This window comes from Narcine bancroftii, chromosome 1 (genome assembly GCF_036971445.1).
Source record: "Narcine bancroftii isolate sNarBan1 chromosome 1, sNarBan1.hap1, whole genome shotgun sequence".
In the NCBI taxonomy this organism is placed as follows: domain Eukaryota; kingdom Metazoa; phylum Chordata; class Chondrichthyes; order Torpediniformes; family Narcinidae; genus Narcine; species Narcine bancroftii.
Window position 1 is genome coordinate 76,618,606 of NC_091469.1, and position 21,664 is coordinate 76,640,269.

At 43.1% G+C, this 21,664-nt stretch overlaps 1 protein-coding gene across 8 annotated transcripts in view; it reads left to right on the forward strand.

Moving 5' to 3' along the window:
- LOC138760029 (guanine nucleotide-binding protein subunit alpha-14) overlaps positions 1 to 21,664 on the forward strand; it is a 175,985-nt gene that overhangs the window by 144,808 nt on the left and 9,513 nt on the right. For all 8 annotated transcript variants that reach the window (XM_069930487.1, XM_069930471.1, XM_069930473.1 and 5 more), the window contains 4 exons: positions 6,541 to 6,695; positions 10,078 to 10,206; positions 12,922 to 13,051; positions 16,668 to 16,821. In XM_069930487.1, coding sequence (XP_069786588.1) covers positions 6,541 to 6,695; positions 10,078 to 10,206; positions 12,922 to 13,051; positions 16,668 to 16,821 — 568 coding nt within the window. The remainder of the gene's footprint in view (positions 1 to 6,540; positions 6,696 to 10,077; positions 10,207 to 12,921; positions 13,052 to 16,667; positions 16,822 to 21,664) is intronic.

Genomic DNA, 21,664 nt, shown 5'->3' on the forward strand with positions numbered 1-21,664 from the left:
CTGTCCATGAAGGAAGCATTAGGATGCCGAGTGGAAACAGTGGAAGAAATACTGACAGTAACTGAGTTCTACGTGCAAATTCTCAGTTCTCTCATCAGACCCTACTTATCTGATGACAATTTTGTCAGAGTGCACCAGGAAACATTGCCAAGGGAAGCACAATTATAGTTGTAATTGACCATTCCTAATCTGCATAGTTTTGTCATTTAATTGATAGGAATCTTAATTGTTTTTAACTGCAGTATTAAGATGCGTTTGTACTTTGTGGTATGGAGTATGTAATATCAACTACTAGTATATTGAAATTTGTGTTATATTTTTCTTAGTCTTACAATGTTATTCAAAAATTATAGGTTTCAGTCTTGAATAAAAGTTTGGATATCTGAGAAAGATTAAAATGCAGTAATGTAAAGGTTCCATTATTGTCAAGTAATACTACATTTAGAATGAATGTGCATGAAATTCTTTAACCGTTGTCTACCGTAAGGCAAACAGAGTCGCCACTTTGTCCATGGCGCCCCCCCCCCCCCACAGAAACCTACAGCACCTGGTGTTCCTAGGTGGTCTCCCCTTCATGTACGGACGCGACAGTTGCAGGCATATTCAGGCTGACTGAGGAAAAAATTTTTTGTTCTTGTTGAAATTTTGTTCCTTTATTTTCCCTTTTATCTCTGAATGTATTAATATTTTACAGGATGAATAACAATCCTCAATTGAATTTCAAAAAGTTTCACTGTTCACTGAAACAAAAAAATAATAATTTCTTCCATTTTTTATTGTTGTAATAAGAAAATTCATTTTCTCTTTTACAACTAACTATTGAATAGTGGTAATTTTGCTCCCTATTTACTATTTGTATCTTTTTATTTTTAAATTATGACTGCTCTTCATAGTAAATTGACTGTCTTTCGGTGGATCTCTAGCATCCAATGTCAATTGAATAAATGATATAATTGGGAAATCTTGAGGGTTCAGCTCTGGCTCATGATGGCCTGGTTCCTGCAATGTCTTTAAATCTGCCAGGAGCACTAGAAAATGTAATATTGCACTTTTGAAGAAAGTGAATTGGAAGTGTAAAATATTGATATGAGTAACATCCAGATGTCTGGAAAATTTGCAGTCAGATCGTGGTGCGCTGTTAGCCAGAACCAGACACACACACAGTAAAGACTGTACAACAGGCTTTAATCCACAAAGACTTCCACAGAACCAGGCTGGCTCTAGCTGCAGTAACATCTGAGTGAGCTTCGGGAGGCTGGCACAGGCTTATATCCCGGAGGATGATTGACACCCGACCGGGTGAGGTTTGATCCCTTCAGGCCGGTCAGGTGTTGTCCTGTCCCCTTACACTCCTCCAGGTACAGAGGTTGCCCCCTGGAGTAGACTGGCGGTACAATCCTACAGGTACAGGTCTTGCCCCCTGCAGTAGGCCACTGGTGTACCACCACATTCACCCCCTTTAAAATTGTCCCGGGGTGGGGGGAGGGCACAGTAACAAGGAATCATACCCACTATGCACATACAATATTTACAGGTTGAGACGGTCTGGCGGCCGCCTGGGTCTCTGTGACAGTTGTAGGACTGGCTCCTGGTAAATGGTTGGAGGGGAAGTGGGGGGGATGGCGGCAAGGGTCTGTGTGATTGGTGTGGTACTGCGCAGAGGGGTTGCCGGGTTCAACATATGAGAATCGTATTGGATAGTTGGGGGGACAGGGTCATTTCCCAGAGCTGAAGCGGGCCTCTGTTGGTCAAGGAGGTCCTGCGTGCCCCATAGCTGCCTGGGGATAGGGATGTATGCCCGGTCAGTGTCGTCCTGGGCTGGAGTATGGCGTGGGGTGGTGGGTGCTCCTGCTGGTGCCAGGTCCCTGGTTGAGACAGTGTCATCCCTGCCACAGCCGAATCTAATGTAGGCACAGTTGTGGTTTGCATGTAGGAGGAAGACCTGCTCAACCAGGGCTTCGGCCTTGTGTGTCCGTACATGCTTACGCAGGAACTCCGGTCCCGGGGACGTGAGCCATGCTGGGAGGGACATTCCAGTCACCGACTTCCTGGGGAATGAGAACAGACGCTCGTGAGGGGTCTCGTTGGTAGCCGTGCACAGCAGCGACTGAATGGCATGGAGCTCCTCGGGCAGGGAGTTCTGCCAGTACTCCATGGCCCACCCTTTTGACCTTAGAGCCAGGAGGACTGCCTTCCAGACCACCCCATTTTTGAGTTCCACTTGCCCATTGCCTCTTGGGTTATAGCTCGTCGTGCGACTGGTTGCGATTCCCCTCGCCGTCAGGTACTGGCACAGCTCGTCACTCATGAAACTAGACCCCCCGGTAGTTGTGAATGAAGGCGGGGTAGCCAAACATGGTGAAGATCTGCCCCAGGACCCTGATGATGGTGGCCGTGGTGGTGTCTGGGCAAGGGATAGCGAAAGGGAAGAGTGAGTACTCATCCACTACCGTGAGGAAGTAGATGTTTTGGTTCGAGGAAGCCAGGGACCCTTTGAAGTCTATGCCGAGACACTCGAAAGGCCGAGTAGCCTTTACAACATGGGCCTGAGGCTGGCAGAAGAAATGGGGTTTATACTCCGCACAGACCTGACAGGCCTCGGTCATGTCTCTGACATCCCTGATGGTGTACGGCAGGTTCTGGGACTTAATGAAGTGGTACAACCTGGTGACACCTGGATGTCAGAGGGACTCATGCAATGCCTGCAGCCTGTCGTCGTGCATAGGCGTGAGAGAGGGCATTGGGGGAGTTGTTAAACTTCCCAGAGCGGTACTGGATGTCGTAGCTGTAGGTTGCCAGCTTGACTCTCCAGCGCAGAATCTTGTCGTTCTTGATCTTGCTCTTGCTCCAAACATGAACCCCATGGCCAGATGATCCATGAGGAGGGTGAATCTCCTGCCGGCTAGGTAGCGGTGCCAGTGGCGGACCGCTTCCACAATTGCCTGGGCCTCCTTTTCAATGGTGGAATGCCCAAGCTCGGAACAGTGGAGGGTCCTGGAGAAGAAAACAACAGGGCGCCCCTCTTGGTTGAGGGTAGCAGTGAGGGCTACCTTGGAGGCATCGCTCTCCACTTGGAAGGGGGAGTCCTCATCCACAGCCTGCATTGTGGTGTCCGCAATGTCTTGCCTGATGCGGATGAAGGCTGCCTGCGCCTCGGGTGGGAGGGGAAAAGTTGTAGCTTGGGCCAGTGGGCGGACCTTGTCCGAGAAGTGAGAGACCCACTTAGAGTAGTAAGAGAACAGGCCAAGGCAACTGCGGAGGGCCTTTAGAGTGGGGGGGGGGGGGAAGAGGTAACTCCATTAATGGGTGCATCCATGGGTCACGATGTACGAGGTGGGTGGTGCTAAACACACACTTCTCCTTGTTGTAAGTGAGGTTCAGCTTCCTGGCCGTCTGGAGGAATTTCTCCAGGTTAGCATCGTGGTCCTGCTGGTCACAACCACAGATAGTGATGTTATCCAGATACGGGAATGTTGCCTTCAGCTTGTGCTGGTCTACCATGCGATCCATCTCCTGCTGGAAAACTGAGACCTTGTTCGTGACCCCAAAGGGAACTCGGCGGAACTGGTACAGGCACCAGTCCGCCTTAAAGACGGTGTAGGGCTTGTCCTTCGGGTGGATGGAGATTTGGTGATATGTCGACTTCATGGAGAAAACCCTGTAGCAGGCTATCTCGTTGACCATGTCAGCGATCCTCGGCAGGGGTTAGGCGTCCAGCTGGGTGTACTGGTTAATGGTGAGGCTGTAATCCATGACCATCCTCGGCTTACTTCTCCCTTTGACCACCAGGACTTGGGTTCTCCAAGGGCTGTTACTGGGCTCTATGACACCTTCCACCAGGAGTCGCCGCACCTCCACCTTGATGAAGTCTCTGTCTGCGGCGCAATAGCGCCTACTTCTGGCAGCAATCGGCTTGCAGCCTAGCGCAAGATGTCGGAAGAGGACCAGTGGGGTGATGTGCAGTGTGGAGAGGCTGCAGGTTGGCCGGGGCTGGTAGGTTGGCGTGCTGCATAACGTGAGTGGAGGTTGGGGCCCCCCCGAAGGCAAGGGTGCGACTGCAGGTGGCTCTGGAAATCTAGGCCCAGGAGGACTGGGGCGCAGAGTGTGGGCATGAGCAGGAGCCTGAATCCTGTTTAAGTCTCCCCTCCCACAGTTATATCGGCCAAGCAGCACCCGAGGGTACCAACAGTCTTATCCTTGGCGGCAAGGGCGATCGAGCAGGTGGTGTGGTTGTCTTTTAATCTCAGGGAGTGGGCCATGCTCGGGTGAATGAAGCTCTTGGTGCTATCACTGTCGAACAGGCACTTCGTTATGTGCCCGTTGACTTGCACATCCATCATAGAGCGCCGGAGGTCATGAGGGATGTCCCTGGTATTTGTGGTGGTGGCCAGGACCGTCTCGGAGTCATCGCTCTCCGGTTGTGCGCAGCGATTTTTGGCATCCAGAGGCATGGGGATCGTCAGTAGGGCGACCTGGTCATTGCCCGTGTTGACCATGTCGACATTGGTCGTGGGGTGCGGCGTGCGGTAGCCAATGGCATCTGGAGACGTGGGGAGCATTGGTAGGGCAGACTAGTCATCGCCCGTGTTGACCACGTTGACTTCGGTCATTGGGGTGCGGTGTACGGCAGCCGTTGGCACCCAGAGGCGTGGGGAGCGTCGGTAGGGTGGCCTGTTCACCGCTCGTGTTGACCATGTCGTTCTCAATGTCGTCGGGGGCCCTCCGTGTCAGCCGCTGCCTGGCCCAAGATGGCAGCGGCACATGGGGGCCCGCTACGTGGCTGGCCTCCTTCCCCAGCCGTGTTCATTGCGCCGGGGGAAGTGACATAATCGTGGCCGGCAGCAATGATGTCATTACATCAGCCGGAAGTGGCATCACTGTAGTTCTCGGCAAGTGTGGGGTCTGGTCCAGGTGCTCGGGGCAAATGCTACGACAGTCACTGACTGGGCCGGATGTTTCACTGTCAAGGTCGGGGAAGGTGGAAGTCGTAGTGGGGACAATGGCACCACCCGGCACACGCACGTGGAGGGGTCCGCGGGGGAGGTGGGGAGGTCAGAGAGGGCCGCTGAGCTGCTGGCTGGGTTTGAAAGGCACACTTTAGCGAAGTAGCCTTTCTTGCTGCATCGGGAACAATACTGGTTCCTAGTCAGGCAGTTTTGGCACGATCGTCGGTCTAACCCACAGTATTTACAGGGGCATTGGGCGCCTACCGCAGCGACGTTTTCCTCCCCAGCTCGGTCTGGGATTGCAGCTGCAGTGTGAGATGGCATGAGGCAGCCTGGGGGAACCTGGAATCGAATGCTTCGATGTGCAGGGCTGCTGCTTCCAGGGTTTGGACCACTTCCACTATTTTGGTTAGGGTGTAGATATTGTCTTCTAGCAGCTTGTGCTGTCAAGCGTAGTCCTCGGATGAAGGCATCCCGGATCAGCCTCTCGATCTTCTCTGCACCTACCCTGGGTTCAGCCAGACATGGTCGGGCCAACTCTTGCAGGTGTACTAGGTAAGACTCAGCCGTTTCCCTGGTTTGCTGGGCTCGGGTGTTGAGGAGGTACCTTGCAGAGACTGCATTCATAGGGGGCTTGTACAAGTTCTCGAGAGTGTCCATTGTGCTCTTGTACGTGGAGCAACCTCTGATTGCCTGTAAGGCATGGGGACCCAGCTTTGACCGGAGTAGGACCAACCTCTTCCGATCTGAGTCCAGGATGGCTCGATGATTACCTCGACCACATGCTGCCAGATTTCGAAGCGTGTCTGGGCTTCCGGGTGGCGTGGGTCGACTTCGAGGCTCCCTGCGCTCAAGAGTTTTTCCATGGCAGCCGTGGGAAAATTTTGTGGATTAAATTGTGGTGCGCTGTTAGCCAGAATCAGACACACACAAGGTAAAGGCTGTACAACAGGCTTTAATCAACAAAGACTTCCACAGAGCCAGGTTGGCTCTCGCTGCAGTAACTCTGAGTGAGCTTCGGGAGGCCGGTGCAGGCTTATATCCCGGAGGGTGATTGACACCCAACCGGGTGGAGCTTGATCCCTTCAGGTCGACTGGTTGACAGCCAGTTAGGTGTTGTCCTGTCCCCTTACACTCCTGCAGTAGGCCGGCGGTACACTCCTGCAGTTACAGGTCTTGCCCCCTGCAGTAGACTGGTGGTGTACCACCGCACAGATATGCATTGGGTTAATGGTTTTTATTGTGGTATTAGAAAGAAACTTACTGCTGCAGTATTTCAAAATTGGAGCATTCATGGCCACTGTAAAATTTCATGCATGCATTACAATGGATTAAAAACAAAATAATCTTACCTTGGAGAACCTGTAACCAGAAAATGTACTTCCCCATGATGAAAATCTCAATGTATGGTATATTCCAGAAGTGGATTGAGTGAAAGTGACGTCTTCACACTCAAATAATCTTAAACTTTCATTTGATAAACTTGTTTATCAGACAAGTTAAAGATGCTAAATTGTACAATTTGTGATTGCGGGTGAGTTTTGTTTCATATACAGTATGAAGATCCCTAAATATGCTTAATTAATTTTGTTAGGAAAATGCAAATATGATCAGAGAAGTAGAGGTGGATAAAGTATTCTCGTTTGAAAGACAATATGTTGAAGCAATAAAGAAGTTATGGAATGATCCTGGAATCCAGGAATGCTATGACAGACGACGAGAATATCAATTATCAGATTCTGCCAAATAGTGAGTATGAATTTTATTTTGAACTGATAACCTGAAGATAAAGGTCAATGTATGCCTTTTGCCTGTCATCCCCTTCCAACAAATGGCATGTAAAATATTGGAACATAGTGTTTAATGTTGTTAAACATGTTTTTATGCTCTAAAAATTGTTTATTTAAAACATTTTATTTCGTCTAATTAGTCTCACTCCAGGTAGAATGTTGTATCATCTTACTTTTATTTAAGTAGCTACCCCTGTATTATTTACTGAAAGCTTCAAGACCAAAGTAAATTTGTAAGTTATCAAAAATCCCTTTTAAATAAAGATTCACAAATGTGCTTACATTTTCTACATAGAACAATCTACAGCATGTCGGTAAGGAAATATGTGTTAATATCATTCAAGGCATAAACACGAACTACTCTCATTGAAGCTCCTGGTGTTTTGTTGCTGTACAAGTCTCAAATTTAAAGATCATGGGATCAATATATCATAAAATAACATTTGACCTATTTGATCTGTGCCTAGTAAAATCAGAATTTATTACCATGAACAAATCATGAAATTCAGTGTTTTGTGGAGCGTCATAGTATAAACATTCATATTATAACCATCTTATAACATTGCTATAAATAAAAATAAAATAGTCGTGCACGAAAAGTAAGGCAGTGTCTTTGGTTCATTGATTATTCAGGAATCTGATGGCAGTGGGGAAGAAGCTGTCGTGCTGTTGAGTGCTCATCTTTTGGCTCTTGTACCTTTGTCCTGATGGTAGCAGAGTAAGGAGGGCATGGGCTGGGTGGTGGGGGTCTTTGAGGATATATGCTGATTTTTTTTTAAGACACTGCCTCATGTGGATGTCCTCAATGGACTGAAGTCTGGTGCCTGTGATGTTGCAAGTGGAGCTAACAACCCTTTGGAGTTTATCTTGTCCTGAGAGTTGGTGCCTCCACACCAGGCAGTGATGCAACCAGCCAGAACGCTCTCCACGATACATCTGTTGAAGTTTACAAGAGTCTTTGGTGACATACCGAACTGCTTTAGACGCCTCACAAAGTATAGCCACTGGCGAGCCTTCTTTGTGATTGTATCAACATGGAGGCTCCTGGACAGACCCAAGGACTCTCAGAGAGGACTGGGTTCTCTTGAAGTCCACAATCATCTCCTTTGTTTGCAATTCACATTGAATGGTTGAACACCATTCAACAAACTGATTGATCTCCCTCCTGTACTCTTCCTCATTGCCGTTTGTGATTCTGCCGGCAACTATGGTGTCATCAGCAAACAAATCAGCAAACTCATCTCAAGTTCCTAAATTAATTTGTAGTAATGGAATTGTATTTTCATATGTTGCATCAGCTATTAAATTTTATAGAAACCTAAATCCTGACATGGTCCAGTGCTTCCTGTATTTTTCTTTTGGTGGAGAATCAAAGAAAACAAAAACATGCTATATTTATGGATAAATTTTCAGATTCTACCCAATAGCCCTCAGTTGAAATGAGAGGAAGGAGATCTTCAGAAAGTCATTATGTTCAGAAGCAGACAGCAGTGATTAGGAACATTAGATGAATGATGAACAATGCAAAGGGTTACCATGTGTTTGTGCAAATTTGGAGTACAAAGGACTTCATTTAGTTTTATTACTGTACATAGGGAATGGACTCGTGTTAGTATGATGGACATTTACCCATATTTTCAGTAGCAAGGAATAAGAGCTTACAACGTGTTCCTCATTTAGTTTCAGTGTAAGGTAGCATATGGAGGGAGGGGGCATAGTTGTTTTACACATTAGATGTTCCCAAAGTTAGCAGTTGCTTATCATTTATCACAGATCGATTAATTCTTAGGAAGCAAGATTCTACAAAATTAAGTCTGCTGTGACTAGAAAAATTCAATGCAAATTATATATAGGTTTAAGTAAATTAGAGTGGAATACTGATTATGAATTATCAGGAGAAATTCTCAACTGGCCTAATTTCCCTTAAATTACCTGAGCCAATAGAAATCCACAGCAAGATTGTTCCCTTCTTGATTTTAATGAAATGGATTCTCCACTTGGCCTTTCAAGCACAATATTTTACATAAATTAAATGTCATCTCAACTCTTTTATTTCTTGTTTTGAATCTGAGACTCCAGTCCTTCTGCTTTAAATGTTTAGGATTTTAAGGAGAACCACAAATCCTAGCTTTTTACTTTTCCCTTTAACATTCTGTACTTTATCTTGGGATCAGTAAGATAATATGACACGAGAAATGCTAATTTATTGTCGCATAAACACCTGTCTGGCTCCTGACTTATTCCTACTAATCTAACCATCTCTGTTCCCTTCTGTGTGGTCTTAGATCCCATAATGCTCTGTTCCAACTGCAGTTTAGGCTTTGATATCCCCAGAGAGAAATGCAAATTTTGGCCTTTTTTAAACATACTGCAGATAATAGGCCCATGGTCCCCCAATTAACCTACAACCCCCTGTACATTTCAAAAGGTGGGAGGAAACCCAAGCAATAATGGTGAAAATGTGCAAACTCCTTCTAGATAGCACCAGATTTGAACCCTGTAATGGTGTAGTCCTAACAGCTATGCTAACTGTGCTGCCCTGAAGACAAAACTAAATGGTTCCACTGGACTGGAATAATTTTGGTAGATATTTTTAAAGTCTTGTAAAAATCACTGTTGAAAAATCAATTAAAGATTATCAGTACAAATGAGACACTAAATGAGCAGATCTTTTTATATGCAGATTGTGCCATCTGAAGAAATGGTTCAAAGGTCACTATATGTTTGAAGCAGGAAATGCAAGTGAAATCTGAGGAGAGTGGGTTTCTGAGAATTAGTTTTGGATTGATTTGCCAAAGAAATGACAATTATGGAAATTTAGCCAAACAGCAATTTTCCATGTTAAGTTTTATGATTCAAAAGGACTGTAAGAACTGTTCTGAACTTGAAAAATAATCTGCTGGAATTTGTTTCTGATGCAATAGAGAAAAAAAAATGCTGTATGTACTTCACCTATAAGTGGAGGAAAGTTTAGGGCAGATGTCAGATGTAAGTTTTGTACCGTTCCATATTTTTAAAAATGTCTTGAAGTTGGCCTGCTAGAAAGATACGAATGCCTTGTGCAACGTCAAATTAATGGGCCTGGCTACAAAACCCCTCCCATTTAGAAACCTACAAATTTTAAGTAATTAAATGTCAATTAAAATATAATTAAATCATTAAAAATGTTAAACCAATTTAATTTTAAAATGTGAAAAGGACTTGTACCTATTCAAATTTATTATTCCTGTGCTAGCAATTTTTTATCTTTGGTAAATTTTTTCACAATTGGAAATCATGGTACACAGAATTATATTTGATGTTTCTGTAATTTTCAGTTATAATCTGCATTGTTTTTTCAGCTATCTTAGTGACGTAGATCGAATTAGTTCACCATTGTATATACCTACTCAACAAGATGTACTGCGGGTGAGAGTGCCAACAACTGGAATTATTGAATACCCTTTTGATTTGGAGAACATAATCTTCAGGTACTGAAAAAGGAGATTCATGTGGTTAATTGATTTTTCATAATGTGCAAAAGAAAGCATTGACTACGAATGAAATGGTAAAACTATTAATCTTTGCCATTTTTACTTTGTTTGAAAAAAGTGGGTGGGGGGTGATTTCTGGAGAATCTGATGAAATGTGGAAGTTGGTGTTTGTGACACTTTGCATCTCATGTAACCATACAACCATTTACAGCTCAGAAACAGCCAGTTTGGCCCTACAAGTCCAGGCCAAATATAATCTTCCACATAGTCCTACTAACCTGCATTTGGCCCATAACCCTTCACACCTCTCCCATCTCCATAGCTTGAATTTTTTTTTCTAAATAGAGCCAGCATGAAATTAGTGGTTTAATGTGATTTTTATTTTATGTGCTATTTTCACTATAGGAAAATATTGTAAACATTCAAACTATTAATGGAAATACTGTACTGGATCGTAAAACAACAACAGGAGTATTTTGGATGTTTTGCTGCCATGGTACAAGTGTATGATAGAATATCATTTATTCAGCTAAAAAGAAAATAAAGGCCATTAGGTCAAAGTGTCACAACTCCAATGAGCAAGAAGCAGAGAGGAAAGGATGCACCAATGAAGTTGTCCAAGTCAGTTGTCTGAAGTGGTTTCTTGTACATCTCAGAAGTCCATTCGCAGTATGAATGGTCACTAACAATGAGTTGAGCCTGGAGACCTTACTTTGTGCAGTTCTGAAAGGAATGCAACATGAGAGTCCAGTAGCTGAGGAAGCTGAAGTGATAAAGGACACTATTTAACAGAATGAATCTAAGTGGTTGTGTACCTGTGCAATGAGGAAACATAATGGGATATATTTATGTCTAATATTTAAATAAATTTAGTGGGTTCAAAAATCTAATTGCGTAATGATATAGAGTTTATTGTCATATACAATGTACATATCTATTGAAATTCTTCTTTGCTGCAGCTGAACAGGTACTTTATGAAAGGTAAAAATAAAGCAATGGTTTACATCACGGGCATGTAAGTAATGCCATGTTCTCCTGTTGTAATCCAGAATAAAGTACACACCCTTGTTTTGAAACTCATAACTACATTTATTATCGTGTTTGTAACTTGTCAGCATTCCCAGCTTGGTTCACAGCACAGCCTCCAAGACACAACAAGATCTTTGTGCATTGGAACCATTGACTTCTACCACACAGAAATAGTCACTTCAGCCTATCTAGTTCATGCCAGACTATTATTCTGCCAATCCCATCAACGTACAACCAGACTTGACCTATCCAAATTTCTCTTAAATGTAGAAAATGGACCCACATCCATCCATTCCATTGGCACCTCATTACCACCCTTGAGTAAAGAAATTCTCCCTCATGTTCCCCTTAACTGTTTCACCTTACACCCTTTACCCATGACATCTACTTTGTGTCTCACCCAACCTCAATGGAAGAAGCCTGCTGGCATTTATTCTATCCATATCCCTCATAATTTTGTATACCTCTATCAAATCTCCCCTCAATCTCTATTGTTCCAGGGAAGAAAGTTCAAATCTACTCAACTTTACCCAATTACTCGGCTCCTCATGATCCGGAAACATCCTTGTAAATTTTCTCTGCACTTTTTCAATCTTATTGATTTTTTTTCTTCCCTGTAAGGAGGTGACCAAAATTGCTCACAATACTCCAAATTTGGCCTCACTAATATCTTGTCCAACTGCAACATAACATCCCAACTCCTGTAGTCTACACTTTAATTTATGAACACCAATATGCCAAAAGCTCTCTTTATGACCTGTGACACTACTTTCAAGGAATTGTGCAATTGTATTCTCAGATCCTTCTGTTTCACCACACTCTTCAATGCATTACCTCATATGTCCTACCTAGTTTGTCCTGCTAAAGTGCAACATCTCATATTTATCCACATTAATTTCCATCTGCCATTTTGCAGCCCTTATTCGAGCTGGTCCAGTTCCCTCTTCAAGTATTGGAAGTATTCCTAGTCGTTGACTGTACCCACAATCTTAATGTCATCTGGAAATTTGCTGATCTAATTTATCACATTATCATCCAGATCGTTGATATAAATGATAAATCTCAATGGACCACCAGAGGCAATCATTAGACTACCATTAGAGAGCAGCACTTTTTTTTTCAGGCTACCATGGATTTTATTGCCTTTATTCTTTCGACCAGCAATCCTGGCTTCACTTAGTGTATGAAGTACAATTAGGAAGTAGGGTGTCATTTGAGGAAAGTTTCTTCAATTCTCTTCCTTCATTGAATGTTTTTGAAGCAATTCTTATACTTGAAAATAACTTAAAAACTTTGCCAATAAGTTAGTTTAGCTGCTAAATTTAGTTATCAAGTAAAAAGGACATAATTTTGGATTGTATGAGAAATGTGCAATTTTTTAATATATTGTATGTATTGGAGTTGTATCTTTTGAGTTGTGAATAGCAGTTTAGCTGCAGTTCGTATTCTAACATCTTGTGTAAGAGAATGCTTTCAAAAAGTCAGTCAAGATTTTCTTGCACATAACATTTGGCATTTAGTTTCAGCCTGATTTGGAGTTGGTGATATTTGGGATGAGTCATTGAGTCTTCCAAAATATAATCATATTTTTCAAGATTGACTTCAGTGACATTTATTTAGTTTTTGAATCTTGATGATTAATAATGTTGATTGGAAACTGCAATTTCAACCTTTGCTTTGCAGGATGGTAGACGTTGGAGGTCAGAGGTCAGAACGAAGGAAGTGGATTCACTGTTTTGAAAATGTCACCTCAATCATTTTCTTAGTTGCACTTAGTGAATATGATCAGGTCCTGGCTGAGTGTGATAATGAGGTAATTATTAATGACCAATTACAGACTATGTTGAGAAGTACTGCCATGTTATTTAATATAAGAATTCGTGAAAGATGAAAATGTTGAATTTTTATTACAAAATGTGTCATCCCATATTTTTAAAGAATTTTTTCTCTATTGGCTTTAAAAAGCGGTGTCCGAAGATGCATATCATTGCTTTGCTTCCAAATAAAGAATGGAAATAACCATTTTTCAGAGTTTGTGTCAACTTCACAGCCAATCATATGTTTCTTTGGCTTGGCTTCGCGGACGAAGATTTATGGAGGGGGTAAAAAGTCCACGTCAGCTGCAGGCTCGTTTGTGGCTGACCAGTCCGATGCGGGACAGGCAGACACGATTGCAGCGGTTGCAAGGGAAAATTGGTTGGTTGGGGTTGGGTGTTGGGTTTTTCCTCCTTTGCCTTTTGTCAGTGAGGTGGGCTCTGCGGTCTTCTTCAAAGGAGGCTGCTGCCCGCCAAACTGTGCACTTGCCATTAATTACACAGATGCAATTAGCTGCTGATTAGTTTAAAAATTAGGCTCCTAGAACGCTTCCACCGGCGTTGTCTCCGCTCCATCCTCAACATCCATTGGAGCGCTCACACCCCTAACGTCGAGGTACTCGAGATGGCAGAGGTCGACAGCATCGAGTCCACGCTGCTGAAGATCCAGCTGCGCTGGATGGGTCACGTCTCCAGAATGGAGGACCATCGCCTTCCCAAGATCGTATTATATGGCGAGCTCTCCACTGGCCACCGTGACAGAGGTGCACCAAAGAAAAGGTACAAGCACTGCCTAAAGAAATCTCTTGGTGCCTGCCACATTGACCACCGCCAGTGGGCTGATAACGCCTCAAACCGTGCATCTTGGCGCCTCACAGTTTGGCGGGCAGCAGCCTCCTTTGAAGAAGACCGCAGAGCCCACCTCACTGACAAAAGGCAAAGGAGGAAAAACCCAACACCCAACCCCAACCAACCAATTTTCCCTTGCAACCGCTGCAATCGTGTCTGCCTGTCCCGCATCGGACTGGTCAGCCACAAACGAGCCTACAGCTGACGTGGACTTTTTTACCCCCTCCATAAATCTTCGTCCGCGAAGCCAAGCCAAAGAAAAGAAGAAGAGTTTAAAAATTAGTTTTCATCACGTAATTGAAACAGACTTGTTTGGCAGAGAAAATAATTTTGAACTGGAGAGAGGAGTTACATACAAAATTGCAGTAAAATATAAATCAAGTCTGAAATAAAAATAGAAAATGCTGAAAATGGTCAGTGTTGAATGAGCATTGATGGGAGAGGAAAAGGTGGTGGCAGTCCAGGCTGATCAGAAAAAGAACCCGACTTTAAAAGCACAGCAAATACAAAAGATATCTGAAGCTAAAGCAGTAAGTTTCAGAGCCTTTCGCAGAAAAACAACTTTCCATTAAGTCATTTCCAGCAAGTTACGTGTGTTTATCATCTTTTAAACTTCAGATTTAAACTATTATTCAAATGTCTTTTTGTTGAAATATTTCTTTAAAATGACACTTCACTAGATCTTAAACTCAAATTAATTAATTATTTAATGTGAAGAAGAAGAAGAAGAAGAAGAAGAAGAATGGGAAGAAGTGGAATTTGACCAACCCTCAGCAGTTAGACCATCATTACTTTTCTATATTTGTCAAAAGTGAATATACCAATCCAGGGTAATTTAACAAAATTAGATTTTTTTTTAAACTGTAAATTTAAAAGGTGTAGATTCTGTTTCATTTCAATGTTACTCTGTATGGATGACTCAACACAAAATCAAGTCTCTTTGGAGTAAAATAAAATGAACTGATGTGAGTTCTCCTTTAAACTTAAACATATTAATATGCTATTTGGTTGCAACTTAACTTTGGATTAACCACTCCTTACTGCAGCATAATCATTTTTCTTGACATGGGAATTAAATGTTGATGGGAGGAAAAGGCTCCAAGAATCACAAAGGTGAGACTCATCGTGAGTGTTGAAGAACAGTACAAAAGTTCTGTCAGAAGGGCACTGGATAAAACAAAGGCTCGGAGAACAGATGATATTCTGGTTTGGTACTAAAGACATTCACTTTTCGAGTCAAACAGCTCCAGTAAAGTTGCAATAGTGGCATCTTTCTGACAAATGGAAAGTTGCCCAGGTTTCTCCTGTCCTTTTTTTTTTAAAAAGAACAAATTCAACTATTTAATTATCTCTCAATTGCCTCAAATATCATCAAAATAATAAAAGATGTTGCCAATAGTGTTAATAGGTAGCACTTAATAATCTGCTTTCCTGCTGACCCGATTGGGTTTCAATAACCTGCTTTCCTGCTGACATGATTGGGTTTTACTCGAATTATTCTGTTCCACCCTCTGCTGGAGAACATCTGAGAATGGCTGTCTTGCATCAAGGCAATGTTTGACCAAGTTGACCAAAGGAAATCTGGTAAACGAAGTCAAAGGGAATTGTGGGGGAATTGCTGAATGGTTGCAGCCAATGGATCGAAGAAATAAATGCCACAGCTGCAAGGGTGGATCAGAGCTGGATCTCTTGCCCAAAGATGGTTGTTAGTATTGCAAATCAGTCATTTCAACTGCAGGAACTTTTTTTTAGGGTAGTGGTGTATGTCTAGCCATCATTAACTGCATTATCAGTGACATTTCCATCCTAAGATGAGAAACGAGGATGTTCACCGAGTTATTCACAACTTCCCAGAAAATGAACTGGTCAGGCTTGCCTACAACAAGAACCTAGACAACATTCAGGAGTAAATGGATAGTAGCAATTAACATTAATCTCACACACACAACCTCTTTTAACCAGAGAAAAACTAACTCTTACATTGACATTTAGCAACTTTATTGTGACAGAATGAATCCCCTACCATCAAGTCACTATTGACTAGACACTCAACTAGGCCTGTCACATTATACTATGGCTACAAGAGCAGGTCACAGGCTGGGTATTCTGGTGAGTGACTCATCTGCTGGCATCCCAGAAGTCGGGAGTACAATAAAATATTTCTACTTGCCTGGATCAGTGCAACTCCAGTAATTCTCAGTAAGCTCAACACCATCCAGGATGAAGCACTGTATAACAGCCCTGAACGTTCATTTTTTCCATGATTGGCAGACTGTAGTGACAGAGCTACCATCTACAAAATACAAAAGAATTACCCACCTGATCTCCCTCTTCAGCACGTTCCAACCTTGTCATTTCTGCCACCAAGAATGAGGGCAGCACGTGGATTTTCCCTCCAAGGACACATTATTCCTCTCGTGGAAATGTATCTCTGCTCCTTCATTGCTACTGGATCTAAAATCTGGAAGCATCGTGGGGCTATCTCCAGCAGATGTATATCCATGGCTCACCACCGCATCATAAACAAAGAGGAATGGGCAATAAAGGATGGCCTTGTTTGCATCACAAAAATTAATACAGACTACTGGAGGAAATTTTGTGCTGTTTTTGTATATAAGCAAACAATGCAGCTTTTTTGACTTGCACAGAATAGACTTCCTTGACTTTATTGGGAAAGTTCTGAAGCATAGATACATGGGGAATGTGTCCTTTTCTTTTGTTATGTCTTGACTGTTAATGCAAAAATGCTTTGTGTTTTACTTTTAGAACCGAATGGAGGAGAGTAAAGCATTATTTAAGACGATTATCACCTACCCCTGGTTTCATAGCTCCTCGGTCATTCTCTTCTTAAACAAGAAAGATCTCCTGGAAGAGAAGATCATGCATTCTCATCTAGTTGATTATTTCCCAGAATATAATGGTGAGTGTTTTATTGGGTATAATTTAATTCATTTGGTTACCCCAGAGTTAATAATGGCTGAAGTTGTGAAGCTTTTTTGAGAGTACTTTCTTATGTTGTGATTTATTTTATTCTTAATTTGAGTATTACTGCATTAATTTCAACTGGTCTTGTTTAATTTAAAGATCATTATGAATAAGAGTGTGATCTTGGTTAAGTGAGGGCTTATTTTACTGGAAGAGCTGTTAGAATTAGGCCAGATATCAGAAGGCAAGGTGAAAATATTGCATTTGGTGTTCTGGCATTGGAAATGAGTATGGTATATGCTGGAGAAACACAGCAAGGCATGCAGCATTCTTATTGCAACAAAGATAAAGATACATAACCAAAGTTTCAGGCCTGAGCCCTTTGTCAAGGTATGAGCAAAAAGCAGGCAGGCACCTGAATAAAACAGTGGGGGGGAGGATCACAGGCCCACAGGCAAGCAGACATAGGTGGATATGGGTGGGAGGGCACAAGAGGAAAAAGTTGTGATGTGATTGGGGGGGTGGGGAGGGGAGATATAGCTCTCTGAATGGAGAGAGGAGTAGTAGTGAGTTGGAGGAAAGGAGACAGGGGTGAGGATGAGAGGAACACAGGGGAGGGGCCTAACAAAAACTGGATAAGTCAAGGTTGATTGGAGAATGCCCAGATGAAATACTACATGTTGCTCTTCCAATTTATGGGTGGCTTTGGTTTGACAGTGCATGAGGCCAAGGACGTGTATGTCGGCATGGAGATTGGGAGCGGAATTGAAATTGTTCGCCACTGGGAGATGCCCAGTGTTGCAGTGGACAGAGTGAAGGTGCTGCCAGTGAGGAATTAGTTATAAAAGCAGAAACCCTGGGGCAGGGGTGGGGGGGAAATGCAGCAAGTTGGTACCATCTGTGGAAAGTGGAAGGGCCAGCGTTATGGTCTGTGACTGTTGATCAGAATATTTTTCCAGTGTCTAGCAAGAAGAAAACTGAAAGACTGAAAGATTACTGATGAGTGCCAATTGGCTTATATTAGTTATAGCATCTCATTATTTCCTGAACAATTTAATGATTTTTTTTTGCCAGCACCTCATTATTGGGTAGTCCATTCTGTTGATCAAGTAACTAAAATCCCTAGAGACCACATCAAACGCATTGCTGTGTTTGTTGACTTTGCTTGTTGTTGCATTTAACAACTGATCATTAGTTGGACATGATCTTCTGTTAACAAACTCATTCTGTTAATGGAACTAATCTGCATCTTTCCAAATGAAGGTTGTAATGTCTTTGGATTGGATTCCAAATATTTACCTCTCCTCAAAGTTAAAATTAGTTTTTCACTTCTTTTCTTTGAACAACTGGAATACTTCTCCAGTACTACTTCAAGAACAAAAGAAGATGGAAATGTGTATAATTGATACTTTAGAGCCTTTTAAAGCAGTTTTAATTCATCAATCTTCAAATAAATTTCTTAATATTTCCTCTTTTAAAATGTTTATCCTATTTTTATCCATTCTTTGTTTTCATTCTATTTAACTACAGTTTGATTTCATCTTCTCATAAAATGCTCATTAATAAATCTTACCCACATAGCGGAACTTTATACACAGGTTCCCTCTTTGATCTCTGAAGTCTTTATCCTTAAGTAATCACTTGCCCTTCATGTATTAACAAAACACCTGATGATTTGTTTTGATTTCGCCACTAATTATTTTTCATACAGTCTTCCGTAATTTCGCTGTTATGTCACTGCCAAACTTGCATTTCCAATTCAAGACTTCCTGCTACATTGTTAATAGCTCTCAATTTGTATCAACTTCCTTTTGCCATTTGCTTCCCTTTATATGCCATAATGTTCAAAGGCCTCTCCATTCAGTAGTTCTCCTCTTCATGGGAACAATGGAATACTCCCAACTGTGTGCTCAGCGGTATAACCTTTTTGATGAACCTTCTCTCCTCGCAGCTGTGGTGTTTCTTTACCAATATTCCCAACTCCCCTTCTTTAAATCTCCCATCCGTTTATTTCATCTTGTAATCAGTAATGTTTCTGTTTCTGACCCTCTTTAAGTTACGTTTGTCTAAAAGCTGCCCAGGCCTTCGATGTCCTTGCCCTTAATAAACTCTTCTTCATCACCTACATTCCAACCATTTAGCCCAAGCATAATACTTAATTGCCTACTTTCTAATGTTTTCACTGCTTTTTCAACTTTCTCCCTTCCCTTTGCAGTTCTATTTTCCACCACCTGCTAAACCTTGGCTCAAATTTCCACCTGCTGCTAATCTAGCTTGAACGCTTATAGACAATTATTATGGTTCCACTCCCATGAAGGGAGCAAGCTATATGGTCAATATCAAGCTAATCTTCCTGTAAACTAAACTCTGTGCCCCTGAAATCTAGAGACCTTCATCCAGGCATTCATCTATTCTTCTCGCCTTATATTCCCTGGCAAGTGTCATCAGGAGTAACTGGAGATTCCTTCCTTTGAAGATGCTGTTTAATATTTTAAAAAAATTAATTTGGAGATAGAGCACGGTAACAGGGCTTTCCAGCCCATAGTGCAAAATGTACCAACCCTGAGGGTGGGAGGAAACCCATGCACTCATGGGGGAATGTACAAACTCCTGATAGACAACACCAGATTGACTGTGGGTCGCTGCATTGTGCTAACCGCTAAGTGAGCTGTGCTACCCTCAGTCTCTCTCCTAACTCCTTAAATTCTGCTGCAGGACATCACCCCCCTTTCTACCCATGCTATTGTTGCTCAGTTGACCTCTGATTTGTTCACTACCTCCCTCCGTAATGTTTGCAGCTACTTGAATGTCATCCTTGACTGTGGCAACAGAAGGGAAATATCTGCGAGTGAAGAAATGCCTATCTGTTCTCTCAACTGTAGAATCCCTTAATAGTTTCTTCTCCTTTCCTGAAATGGTTGAGTCATCCATGGTGCTAAATTCTTGGCACCGCTGCATCTCCCAAGAGGGAGGCTCACCCCTATCATCAGAACTGAATACTGGTTAGCAAGCAAGATGCTGTCCTGCATTTATTTATTTTTTATCTATCAGTCAGTCAATGGGGAGGTCAGTGATGCCGTAGGGAATGCAGTGCACCCTTACAACTCCCGGGGATTTTAATTTTTAAAAAAGTACTAATTAAGTAAAGTTTTTATTATTAAAATTATTTTAAAGTTCATCTAAGTGTCGACAATTGAGAATAAACTGCCACCGAGAAAAGAAAAAAAATTTCAAAACTCTTCTTCTTTGGCTTGGCTTCGCGGACGAAGATTTATGCAGGGGTAATGTCCACGTCAGCTGCAGGCTCGTTTGTGGCTGACAAGTCCGATGCGGGACAGGCAGACACGGTTGCAGCGGTTGCAAGGGAAAATTGGTTGGTTGGTGTTGGGTGTTGGGTTTTTCCTCCTTTGTCTTTTGACAGTGAGGTGGGCTCTGCGGTCTTCTTCAAAGGAGGTTGCTGCCCGCCCAACTGTGAGGCGCCAAGATGCACGGTTTGAGGCGATATCAGCCCACTGGCGATGATCAATGTGGCAGGCACCAAGAGCTTTCTTTAGGCAGTCCTTGTACCTCTTCTTTGGTGTACCTCTTCTTTGGTGCACCTCTGTCTCGGTGGCCAGTGGAGAGCTCGCCATATAACACGATCTTGGGAAGGCAATGGTCCTCCATTCTGGAGACGTGACCTACCCAGCGCAGTTTGTTCTTCAGCAGCGTGGATTCGATGCTGTCGGCCTCTGCCATCTCCAGTACTTCGATGTTGGAGATGAAGTCGCTCCAATGAATGTTGAGGATGGAGCGGAGACAACGCTGGTGGAAGCGTTCTAGGAGCCATAAGTGATGCCGGTAAAGGACCCATGATTCGGAGCCGAACAGGAGTGTGGGTATGACAATGGCTCTGTATACGCTAATCTTTGTGAGGTTTTTCAGTTGGTTGTTTTTCCAGACTCTTTTGTGTAGTCTTCCAAAGGCGCTATTTGCCTTGGCGAGTCTGTTGTCTATCTCGTTGTCGATCCTTGCATCCGATAAAATGGTGCAGCCGAGATAGGTAAACTGGTTGACCGATTTGAGTTTTGTGTGCCCGATGGAGATGTGGGGGGGCTGGTAGACATGGTGGGGAGCTGGCTGATGGAGGACCTCAGTTTTCTTCAGGCTGACTTCCAGGCCAAACATTTTGGCAGTTTCCGCAAAACAGGACGTCAAGCGCTGAAGAGCTGGCTCTGAATGGGCAACTAAAGCGGCATCGTCTGCAAAGAGTAGTTCACGGACAAGTTGCTCTTGTGGCTTGGTGTGAGCTTGCAGGCGCCTCAGATTGAAGAGACTGCCATCCGTGCGGTACCGAATGTAAACAGCGTCTTCATTGTAGAGGTCTTTCATGGCTTGTTTCAGCATCATGCTGAAGAAGATTGAAAAGAGGGTTGGTGCGAGAACGCAGCCTTGCTTCACGCCATTGTTAATGGAGAAAGGTTCAGAGAGCTCATTGCTGTATCTAACCCGACCTTGTTGGTTTTCGTGCAGTTGGATAACCATGTTGAGGAACTTTGGGGGCATCCGAGGCGCTCTAGTATTTGCCAAAGCCCTTTCCTACTCACGGTGTCGAAGGCTTTGGTGAGGTCAACAAAGGTGATGTAGAGTCCTTTGTTTTGTTCTCTGCACTTTTCTTGGAGCTGTCTGAGGGCAAAGACCATGTCGGTAGTTCCTCTGTTTGCGCGAAAGCCGCACAGTGATTCTGGGAGAACATTTTCGGCGACACTAGGTATTATTCTATTTAGGAGAATCCAAGCGAAGATTTTGCTTGCAATGGAGAGCAGCGTGATTCCCCTGTAGTTTGAGCAGTCTGATTT